General features: G+C 36.7%; 1 protein-coding gene across 1 annotated transcript in view; it reads right to left on the bottom strand.

The window, feature by feature from the left end:
* The window catches only part of LOC107674994 (transmembrane protein 263-B-like), a 24,011-nt gene continuing 10,978 nt past the window's right edge, over positions 1-13,033 (bottom strand). Inside the window, exon 3 of the mRNA XM_016469170.1 lies at positions 1-1,877. Within this exon, the coding sequence (XP_016324656.1) occupies positions 1,597-1,877 (281 nt within the window). The 3' untranslated portion in view covers positions 1-1,596. The remainder of the gene's footprint in view (positions 1,878-13,033) is intronic.

The following is a 13,033-nucleotide window of genomic DNA, read 5'->3' as shown; positions in this document are numbered from 1 at the left end:
TAAAATACAGAATGCTTTATTAGTAGAATACAGCATCAATTTAGCAAAAATAGTTCTATTATAGACAAAATCTACTTGGTCTTAAAAGTCCAGTTTATAGTAACAGCATCTTCAAGACATGGGTACCAGCCAGAAAGTGTGTAGATAGCAAAAACAGAAAGAAACATGAAAAAAAAAGAAAAGAAATATGTACTCACAATTAACAGCATGTTGTACAGAGAACTAGAGCTTCAAGCATGCATTGCAACAATATAATAATATGCAATATGTTGTTTTTGCATAAATAAACTACAAAAGGAAGTAAACATTTAAGCAGTGGGGGAAAATGACAGAAACATACGAACAAATGCTCAAATGTGGACATTTTCGATTGTGCTGGTTCTATGATGTAAACAGCTGTAAAAGGGTAGCAGGAAATACACCTGTGGTTATTTTGCACTGTTCTGAAACACTAAACACTGCACAGTGAGCTTTTAGAACTCCCAAGACATTCAGGCACATGTACAGCCAATAAAACATCATCTCAAACGAACTACAAGCGATGCTTCGCAAAGAGAAAATGAAGCGGCTTGCTTAAAAGTAGTTTAGACTGGAAAAAAATGTGTAGTTTCTGTTTCCTTGCATCCTTTTTTAGATGTGAATAATTTATTTTCTTAACTCCAGGCACTGGTTTCCCGGCTACAGATTCAATTTCAACAGCTTAAACATTGTCTTACAAAAGACTCAGCATTAATGTAATCTACGCAAATGTCGTGTGAACTGCCGTTAAGAGATTTCTGCACTTACCATGATTGATGAGAATGTGATGATGATGATGATGATGATGATGATGATAATACAGCGAACTGAGAAAACATATTGTGGCAGCACTCAAATTGGTATCAAGGAAACGACACTAAAATAAAGAACATTTGAGAATATGTACTGTAGTTTAAAACTATTATCATCAGATGACGAAGGTAATCTAGTGTCACGTGTATTAAATTAATTCATTAAATAATAATAATACTTAATTTCCAAGTTCTCACATTATTTTAGTTCAAAGATGGGCTTGAAACAAGATATTAGAGCTAAATTAGAGCTAATTTTGTGCACACAAGGAGTGTTTGAACTGATATTACAGAAAAATTGAATTAAACCAAGTTTTCTTTTTAAGAAAAACTGCTGGTATATTAGCATTTACCATTTCCTATGTAAGAAGTGGACAATTTCATGAAGAAATCTGATATCAGCATTTGATCCCTCTTTGTCCCAAAGTAAGTCTTTGTCGCACTAATAATACAGATTCAGTCGACACTCAAAATACACAAACACAGACAAACATATAAGCAAACAAAAGGCGTTAGATCCCTATTATCTTATGTACCTCTGCAGTAGCTTACTAATGTTGGTCGAAGTGTATTTATATACCATGTTGCAGTTCTTTACATTAACTTAACAAGGTAGGGTTGTATTTGGTGAATGCAACACAGTAATTTTCCCATGGGCTAAATGAAACTGCCACCTGCTTTCCAACCCTCTTGAAAGTGAGAACAATCCAGGCAGACAACCACAGACACACCGAATCGAACAAAGGGTGGGAGCAAGTCAGTCAGTCTAATCCGACTTGTCTTTTTTCTTTGGTGTAACTTTACCAGCCACTGCAGACCCCACTGCCCCGACACTTCCCGTTACCACGGAGACGCCGCCTTTGACCAATCCCACTCCAGCTGCAGGAACGCTCGTCACAGCCGTCTTGGTCAGCTCAAAGCTCTTGCTGCCTACCCAGGCCACTCCCCCAAGGGTGGCGCCCACCGCTCCTCTGGTGAGGTTGAACAGCCCACCTGTCACTCTCCACACCACGCCTGCTTCATTCTTAGGGTGGTCTTTCTCCAAGTCTGAAAAATATTAGGTTAAACAGAAGTGTAAACGATCATTTAGATATAGATTTTAATAATTACAATAAATATTATAAAAATAATATTTATTTATTTATAAATATTTTTTTATTAAAAATATATTGATTTATTTGTAAATAATCTGCATGGTAAAATAATATAAAAACAAACAAAAATAAATATAAATTACAAATTGTATTGTAAAATAAATAAATAATACAAAAATAATATTTAGAATACAAGGAAATAAAAAATAATAAGAATGATGATTATAAAATAACAGCAACATCATGTTATATGTTATTATTACTATATACGTTAGTATGATTTATCCTTTTTTATTGAACAAAATTCAAGTACAAACCTTTAATGCATACTTTTATTATTATTTATCTTAAAATCTGACATTACATAAAAGCCATACTTGCATCACAATATTAAGTTAGACCAGCCAGTGACCAATTTTGTCTTTTTATGACCAATGTGACTTTTTTTTATTTTTTATTATTACTTTATTTTTTTCCTCCTTTTGTTCAAACAAATACAGAACAAAGTTTTATGATTTCTGTAATGGGACAATAGTTAACTTTATAGATGTTTGATAGGTCTGCAGGAATTTGAACTCCAAGATACCTAATGGAGGATGTATTCCATTTAAATGTGTATTCATTACGTATTTTATTACTTGGATTATAATTACACAAGAGAGTCTGGGTTTTATGTATATTTAATTTATATCCTGAGTATAATCCAAATTTTTCAAGAGAGTACATCACTTTGGGTAAGCTAAGTTCTGGGTATGTAAGAAACAGTAATACATCATCAGCGTATAAACAAATCTTGTGTTCTATATCTTTAACTACCACTCCACTTATTTCTATATCATCTCTGATTAGCTGTGCCAGTGGTTTGATAAATAACGCAAATAGGGTAGGGCTTAATGGGCACCCTTGTCGACATCCCCTTTCTAAAATAACATGTTCCGAAATGTCACCATTAATTTTAATTCTTGCTATTGGAATGTATATTCTTTTTTGAAAGGATATAAGTCTCTCCACACATCTATTAAGCCTAATTCTTTCATCATATTTATAATTTGTCTAGCTTCCCGACTAATTTGCTTGATGGAAGACGAATCAAATTTAGGTTGGAGTTGTACATTCCAGTCTCCCCCACAGATCGATGTGCCAGAGGCCTCCTTGGCTATGATAGTAAATATTTTTTTGAGAAATGCTTTGTCTTTTCCAGGCGGTCTATATACATTGACTAATGTGACTTCATTTTGGTCAATAGTCCCTTTTACAAGGCTATATCGCCCCTCCCTATCAGTAATTTCAGAAAGCAACTGACCAATGTGACTTTTTATGACAAAGTGTCTAATAGTTGATATGCAAACACAAATTAATTTTTATTTGTTTGTTTTTGACACAATAAGTAAATAATTAGACAACAACAATAAAAGTAATATCCACAGTAAATATCCATAGTTATTATTATTTATAAAATGTATTATTATTAACAACAATAACAACAAAAACAACATGGCTTTTCCCCCAAGTTTCTGTCCAATAAGCAACCACCCAGAAACCACTAAGCAAACCTTATTTGGCAATGTAAAAAAACGAATGTATTCAAATCCGGCCTCATGCTGCCATCCTTCCGATGGCCCATAAAACACCTTTTACGAATAGATCCAGAGCAAACATAATTATTATCTCAATGCATCAGTGCAATTTTTCAGTTAAGAGCGTTAACTAAAGCCATGATTTTCAAATCATGTGTTTCAGGACACTCACTGAAAAATAATAGCCTTTATGTAAGTATTGTTTATTTTCCTCTCTGTGTTGGTTATGTGAGACTTAAAGCTTCAGGGCAGCATTTTGAAATCAGTTCACATCTAGGCCTGACACTGAGTAATACACTGAGCAGATGTGTTCTGAAACACACACACACACACACACACACACACACTCTGTCCAAATGGCATCATCTTTCCCCTCTGTTGTTCCTCTGGCAGAATACAAGAAAAAAAGACTCTTTTCCTTCCGCCGGACAACTAGCATTTACACACCCCACAATACTCTGCGGACTGTGAACACAAATGATATCTTTTACATTAATTCAATCAATACTGTCAAGTACGGCGTGGCTGGGTTGCACAATGAGCTCCCCGGTGAATCGATGTGCCACAGAGTAGCTGTGTGAATGACAAATAGCACGTCTTCAGATGAGTCCCGCGGGACGGCAGAGGGAAAACTTTGAGGCACAGTCACGGTCGCCCCACACGTAGTTCGTATGTGCGCGGAAGTGGCCGCGCATAAACTACAACTGACACATGCTGAGATAGAACCAGCCTTGATGTGAAACATTTGTGAGATGCGACTAGACAGGAAATGAACGGATTTAACTAATGCCTGCTTTCCTTTTCTAACAGCCTCTCGCAAATGTCGAAATTCATTAATATGTATGAAACATGCCTACAAAGCTCCTGCTTCTACTAACACCATTTCTATACTGCGAGTTTCTCACTTTCAGCGTAGATTAGCCATCGTCTAATGTTTTTTTAATGATGTACGATAACTGCTATGCAGAACCAATTTTTAAAATGGATATCTGTTTTTTGGCAAAACAAGGCAGCTGTTGAGGAGGTCAAGATAATAGTGGTAAGAGATGGCAATCATAGACGATGTTGGCGGGTAAGAAAACGTGCTCCTCCTGATTCCACACATGCAATTAAAACCTAACTCTTGCCATCTGGGCCTGGGGAGATGCAATTGTGCTTTCCACGCTACCAAACCTCAAACCATTTTTGTATTAAGCCTGAGTAAGCAAAATAAGTGATGCATGTTTCAAAAAAGGAATGAGATTATTTCTGAATTTACATTTTCATATTATTTCCAATGAAAGAAGGGTAGACCAATGATGATGGCTTATGTTTCTCTTAGGATAATAAGTAGGCCTACACAGAATCTGCACATTTTCCACATCGTGTGCCAAGCAAAATTGATTTGTGTAAATCATTCGTTCTTGCGTAAATTCTCATATAAAATTGTTTGTAAAGCCATTCTAATGTAAACTCACAATTATATGACAAGCAATTTTCATGTATAATTTTCCGCAAATCCATTGTCATATAAACAGTCAAATTCATATCACAAGCAGTTTTTGTATAAATTGTTCATAAAACCATTCTAACATAAAATGTGACGTTCATATGCCAAACAATTTGTGAATGAATTGTTTGTTAAATACATTCTAAACTCATATTCATATGAGCAGTTTTCATGCATATTGTTCACAAATCCATTCTTACATAAACTGACACATTCATACGACAAACCATTTTCATGAAAATTTTACACAAAGCCATTCTAACATAAAAAGGGACATCCATGACGAACAATTTTCCCTTATGTTCGTAAGTGCATTCTAATGTAAACTCATATTCATATGATGAAATGTAAGAATGGATGTTTGTAAAACCATTTTTACGTAAACTGTCATATTCATATAAGTGATTTTCATATAAATTGTTTGTAAATGCATGCTAATGTAAACACATTCATATGACGAGTAATTTTCATGTAATTTGTTTTTAAATCCACTCGAATGTAAACTAATTCAAATGACAAGCAAAACCAAAAACAGTCGTAAATCCATTTTAATTTAAATAGAGATGCACCGATTGCAATTTTCTTGGTCGATTCCAATTTCCGATTTTTTTGAAAGTGTGACCTGCCGATACTGATTTTTGCCCATTTTCTTTCAAAGAAATATAACTGACAGCTTATACAAACAAAAATCTACTTTTTCTCAATGCTAAAAAAATTATTTACATAAAAAAAGATGAAACATTACAATTTCCCCAATCTGGACTAAGTTACAGATGTTCTCTCACTTAAACAACTCTCAAAATAAAGTGCTCCGTGACTGGAAAGAGACATAATTAAGCTAAAACATTAAAATAATATGGTACGACACACCAGTTTGCAATATCAAGCAGCAAAACGAGCTGTTTTGTACAGCTAAAAATAGCTGGAAGCGGATGACACCGGAAGCCAGACCCATTAATTTTACAAATGGCCGCACCCACTCTTACAGGAAAAATCAGGTGGATATGAGTGACACGTCTTGGGTATTCTATAGTCTTTGGTGAGACTGACCGGCCGGTCACCGGTCCGGGCCGATCATGAGGAAAATCTTCTGATTCCGGTCCCTGGCCGGTTGAACGGTGCATCTCTAAACGTGAACTGTCACATTGATATGACAAGCTACTTTAGTGTAATGTTTTGTAACTTAAAGTGTGACAAGCAATTTTTCTGCAAATTCAAAAATAGTTTTTTTACATAAATTGTTGTATACATATGACAGTCAATTGTGGTGTAAATTGTTTGTAAATCAGTGCTTATGCACAATGCTACACAACTGGTGTAACAACCTGCAACAATTTACGTAAGAACAGTATGTTTCATGAATGAGGCAACTGATTGTGAGATTCACACAGGCATCAGGGACAAGTTTGTAAATGACAGCCGTTGTAATTCAGTTAAATTCAGTACAAGAAGTACAATAAAACTGCAGATAACCAGTAAAAGACACTCTACCATGTCATGAATTAAGTCCCATTAAACTAACAGGATGTAAATATGGTTCTTGACTACATGCCCATGGGTACTAGAATAACAAATGTGAAACAAATGAGTCTATAATTTGGACATTGCATGCAAATAACCGTCATTAATAGCAACGTGTGACAACAATGCAATGTATGCAAAAATTCTGGATTGTCAATCCAACACATACCCCACAAAATAAAATAGAATATGGCAGCCAAATAATAAGTCACCAACAACATGCAGAAGACATGCAAACAATACATGTCACAAACCTCCGTTCTGCATAGTTAAACATTATAAGCTGCATATGAATCTCATATTCAACAGCAAATCTGTGCACATCATGCATGATTTCTGAGGAGAACAGAGAGGAAAGACCTGGTCCTAATCTGGCTTAACCAGATTACTGACCCAAAAATGGGATAATACAGGTAGGATCTGACTGAAGGGGAGGAGAGAGAGCACAGCTCTGTGTTTGGATGAATCATTTTTTACTGTTTAATCATATCGCTGCGGTAGATAACAACATTAAATAATATAGATCCGGGTTCATCATCTTAAATTAATAACTATTGACGGAATCCCTGTCTCACTGTCGATTGCAGCAGACAATAAATTTGACTTGTCATAAACTTAAGTAAAAATCAAAAAATTGGTAAAGCAGAAATGAGACACTCATGTGTTTTTTAAAGTATATATAAAGTAAATCATTATAATTCTTGTAATTCTGCGACTCTAACTGGACACAAATCTCATGCTAACACATATATTAAACTTGTGACAATGTTTTCAAAACAATATGCATTTTAATGTTTCTTCAGGGCAATGCCCTATAGACTTCTATTGTAAATGCATTACTGCAAACATGATTTTTGCATGTTTTACACATTGAAGGCCTAAATTATTGTCTGTGGTAATTGACAGCATCATGTAACCTGTCACATGGATGGATCTTGAAACATTTATTTATCTTTCCTCATAATGAAATCATATATCCACTACAATTTGCACAGTAAACACCATTGAGATTACACTCAAATACATTAATCCTCCACTATTTGAACAATGTAAAAATTATTCAACACACACAACTACAAAACGCTAAACAGCTTGCTTGCTTTGGAAGAATTACCAATTTATTCTTTTTGACCGGAGCCTTCGGGATCAATCCAAGTCTATAGCAAATAGAAAATGGCAATTTGTCTTCAGATGGAGGAAAGAGAACAGTGCCATTTGAAAGCTTAGACGGAAAGGTTAAGATATTCTGAGGCATGTTACTCTTTCGAGAGCCGGCCCGAATTCTGTGGAGGGTGACCATCAGTAGCTAAAAACCCACTCACCAAGCCCGGTACAAAGGTTACCATGTTGGTCTCGACAGTTAAATAAACAAATACTGGATAGAGTATTTCATTTAAAAGCACTAAAGCTTTTAAAGGAGCCATGGAGTTCCACTGTCCCTGACTGACCATAAACCGAATAAAATAGAGTAGGTTGTAGAACTGAAGAAGGAATCATTGACTCATTTTTCTCAGATTCTTTTCCCAAGTCAATCTAAACATCAGTTTGAGCAAGAAGCCTGAAGCAAACTTAGATAAAGTTTTAGGTTCCAAAAAGCCCCACCTGAAGCGAGATAAGGGGTCTCCTTGGTGCGCAGAGCGAGCTGAGGAAATTATGTGGGCACACTTGAACATTCTCATAAGATCTGCTGGTGCCTGAACCCTGGCCTCAACTCTATAATATGTTCCTGTCGAGGGCAGCCACAAGTAAGACCTTTAGATAACACCAATAATGCTGCATTCACAAACCGACAGGCAGAGAATGGAGATAAAGTTTGAGAGAGAACAGAAGAGACGGATGCACTGCGTTTTCCTCCAGGAACCTACTCAGACGGGAACATTTTGTAAAAGAAAGAGGAACAGCGATCCGCCGTAAAACAAGAAGAAGAAGAAGACGCGTCATGCGCCGGCTGGTGAGAACGCGCTCAGGACACTTCGGACATTGCGGTGAGGTAAAAAAACGATATAAATACTGTTCAGGGTGAGGTAAAAAAAACGATATAAATACTGTTCAGTTTCTTGCACAGGCAGCAGCAATATACAGTAAATAAATCAATGGATGCACTGCTCTCTTGTCTCCTCTGAGGCTGGGACTGTAAACAGTGTTCTGTGCTCGTCTGTGCAGCCAAAGGCAGAAAATTAGCATAAGAACTGGTACACCGTTGTGCTTGCAGTGTAAGTCTCTGGTGTCCCCAGAATGTGTCTGTGAAGTTTCAGCTCAAAATACCCCACAGATCATTTGTTATATAATTTTGAGTGGAAGCAGAAACTGTTTTTCGTGCCTTTCTCTTTAAATGCAAATACACCGTTGTGCTTGCAAAATCAAAATGATGGTGCCGTGGGTGGAAACTTACAGATTAAGGGGCGGTAATATTATAATGAGAACCCTTTGCAACGTCACTAGGGGAGCGAAATCAGACGCGCTCGTTTTCTCAGACGCTTGCAGAAAATGTATTTTAATCTTTTTCCATTTCCTTGGTTGGTAGATGCACCGGGGACCTGATTATAGCACTTAAAACCTGGAAAAGTCAGATTTTCATGATATGTCACCTTTAAGAGAAAAAAGACAGTAGAACAAGTAGTAGTAAGCAATACAGATAAAAACAAACAAATAAATAAATAAAGTGTGGTTTGTTGTAGCAGGGATTATGCAGCAGGACGCACGTCTCGGTTGGGGAGATGCATGACTATAGTAGTGAGCTTACTGTATGTACCAAACTGCCATCACTATAAAAACCAGTGATATAGTCCTGTGATTTAGACCTGCCTGACCTAATCTGAATTGGATAGCCAAGAATCCATTCCCAACCAATCAAAGCTGAACATGTTCCTGAACGAGAGTGGGGCTGCCAGCCTCTGGCGTAAATCTGTCGCCTCTGTAAATTTATGAGTCTACATCAATACCCACATCATCTCTCTGTAGTGCCGAGAAATAATGGTGAAAATATTGTTCTCCTCACTTGGCATCGAGATTTACAGCAAGCGAGGGAGCGAATGAGAGAGAGAGAAATAAGAAAAAGAGTAGTGAGAGAAGGGAGGGGGTTAATCGGACCTTCCCCAGTGATAAAAACCCCCAGCGGGATTCTGTTCTCCGCCGCTCCACTCCTCTCACCAACAAGAACCGTGTCAACTCCGTCCCTGAGGTCTCTATTTTTAATCCCTGTGCCCGAGTTGCCTGGGGCAAAACACAAAGAAGGGTCAAGTTAAAATGAGGTTTCGTGAGGACGGCCTGGAAGGGAATGTACTGAATTACCGTTGGACCTTGCTTGACATGGTGTTAATACAAGAGGCGATGGGGAAAAAAGGGGGGCAAACATGGAAAAATGTAAAAATAGATTGTACGAACATTGACGCGCCAGTATGTTAGGTATTTTGACACAAATACGCATTTAAAATTACTTAAAAAGCCTGGAGGAGTGTTCGCAAAACTCAACGATAGCCGGCTTTGAAGAGCCCACTGCTGCTATGTTTAGAAGCTCCATTCGATGACGAGCTTTGGCAATTATGGGACTGACAAAAAGTGGGCTGAAATGGAGTCTGAATGTGGCCTTTTTCCCTGCTGGCTTGATACAGCTGCATTAAATAAATAAATAACTACCAGTGAACCACTTATCGGAAAGGTCAATATTTCCACTGGGTGCGCAAGCTTGCTCGCATCTGACCCATCGGGACAGACACGTATGACACTTGAACCTTTGTGCTTACTCATCCCAGTCCTCCCAATGTAGGTTTGTTGACTTCAATAAGCAGAAAAAGACTTTTCCTGCCAATCCCGCTGTGCCAGGATCTGATAATGTGTGCAAATTAGTCACTCATGTCGTTCGCCTTAGATATTTATATTGATGACAGGGACTATTGTGTGATTTCAAATGCCAGTGTAGTTGCTTCACAAGCCTGTAATGGAAGCCCATGGATGTCGCCTTGAAAATCCTAATAAAGCCTTTAAAAGATGCACAAACATGCCCTTTTCAGAGAAACAAAAGCTGTGTTTTTATGAAAACATGGTTTAGACACATCCTACAATATTCACCGGCTCGTTATTAGCTGATATCTTACTAGCTTGCTAGCTATAGTGTGATTTCTGTGCTTTGAAAGATAATCACAATTGTGTGATTTCAAATACTAGCATAATCTCTTCACAAGCTTACTAAAAATCGAAACAAAGCTATTAAAAATTCACAAACAGGCCCTTTTTGGGAAAAACAAAAGCTGTTTTTAATGAAAACATGACACGTCCTATGAAGTTCACTTGCTTACCAATGGCCTATAGCGTACTATTTTCATTATTTATTAGCCTAGCTCATACTATCATCATTAGCCTGACATTTATAACCTATTAGCATTTAACTCCGTATTCATTATTTTATTAACCTAGCTCATGTTATGTTCTTTAACCTATAGCTCACAATATCTTTAATAGCTTATTAACCTTGCTCATGATATCTTCATTAGCTTATTAGCATTTAGTTGCGCTATATTCAATCTTCATTAATATATTAGCCTCGTATGATATCTTCATTAGCCTGTTAGCACGTAGTCGTTAGTAGTTAGCATGCTATCTTCATTAACCTACATCTTACGTCATTTATGTAGCTTACATCATATTCATTAGCATATTAGCCTAGCTCATGCCATGTTCTATAACCTACAGTATAGCTCACAGTTTCTTCAATAGATTATTAGCTCTGCCTGTGATATTAGAGGGTGCTGTTGTGGGCTCCATGCTAATAACCTCATTAGCCTATTAGCATATAACCCACAACATCTTCATTTGAATATTAACCTATAGCTCACGGCACCTCTATAAACCTATTAGCCTACAGCTCACACTATTCAATAATTTATTAGCACAGAACTAAAACAATCTTCACTAGATATAATACTGTTTTGTAGAATATGAGCAGTTCTGTGCGACGTCTAACTCAATGCAGTAGATTCTGTAAAAAAACACTTTATCTCTGTGAATGCAAATCATCACCTCAGCTAGGAGAGACTGTTTAGTAAACACGTTCCATCAAAGTCAATCACGACTATGACTTTTGGGACTTCTTAATGGTGTGAGTTCTCCAAGCATTTCTATAGGGAGTACGGAGGAATGCGATTTTACAGCCACCATGAAAACATGAAAAATCAAATCTTTCTGAGATTTGTAAAGGAGTAACAAATGTAACCGAGACTAAATTGCTTCAGTAGAAATACATTAATGAGACAAGTGAAAATGTATTAGCTAATACACACACCAAAAAGGACAAGTGGAATGCAAGGACTAGCACCCCGACTTCAAGGATGAGCTGCTACTGTTTCTGCTAATTCACAAATTCAGAGAAGCTAAAGCAAGCAAATGTTATTCTTTGCCAAACAGACTGTGTAAGTCATTTAGCTCTCAGTTATCCTCCATTCAAAACATTTAAATGTACCACTATCAGTCACAAGAAGACGTTTGAGTACAAATCCTTAATGTCAAACAAGAGTACTGGACTACTATTAGAAAGCAAGTAAGAGAAGAAAGGAAGATTAATGCAGATAGCATTACATAATAAATAATTATTACAAATAAATTAAACAAATGTTAAAATATATAATAGACTAGCAAAAAACATTATACTTATAAAATAATAACTTTAGATTAATTTAATTACAAAATCAGTCACAAGATGTCTTAAAAAATGTTTAGTGTCAAACCTAGCATATTGTGTAATGCTATTTGAATGCAAGTAACAGAAGAAGGGGGGATTTTCAATTAATCTTGACAAAACTACTGTATGCCTTTAAAAAACTTGGAATATAGTCGTACAGACTATTTTTTGGGGCATTTTTCTGGTGTTTTTTGTCCGTTTTGAAGCGTGGCAGTGTAATTCTCCATCCACTGTCATTGTAAAGAGCAGCTCTGACATTCTGCCAAATATCTCCTTTCGTGTTCCATTGAAAGAAAAAATGAGGAGCTTGGAACGACATGAGGGTGAGTAATAACAATTTTCATTTTTTGGCGAACTGTCTCTTTAAATATCAATCAATTCTTTTAAACAGCTTTCAAACAAATCATTTTACAGTACAACAACCTTCACTTCAGCTTCCCACTGAGTAGTGTCAGTTCACAGTCCACCGCAGCAGCAGATCGAAATGAAACACAATCTTACTCCTTCAAAGAGATAACCATGCGATCTTCTTGGTTATATGACAAAAACTTGTGGAAAAGCTCTACTTTTAGCCACCATGTGCCTGAAATTGTGATTCTATGATCCTCAAACCAAGGCCTGCATTTTTATTTTAGTGTTATGACACTGATCTCAGATCAGACATCCCTTTATCAAAAAGGGATGTCTGATAGCAAAAACAGTACAAAAACAGTACTGATCTAGATTCAGTGACACTAATAATTCAAACAGTGTCTATCTTCCCCAGATGGATTTTGCTGCATACAGTGTGTGATTGACAGGCGGATGACACACGCTTGCACTTCAGTAGCTACAGATGGAGGAAAAAA

The sequence above is a fragment of the Sinocyclocheilus anshuiensis genome, unplaced genomic scaffold (assembly GCF_001515605.1).
Source record: "Sinocyclocheilus anshuiensis isolate Anshui unplaced genomic scaffold, SAMN03320099.WGS_v1.1 scaffold1065, whole genome shotgun sequence".
Taxonomy (NCBI): Eukaryota; Metazoa; Chordata; class Actinopteri; order Cypriniformes; family Cyprinidae; genus Sinocyclocheilus; species Sinocyclocheilus anshuiensis.
This window is presented reverse-complemented; position numbering and strand designations above follow the sequence as displayed.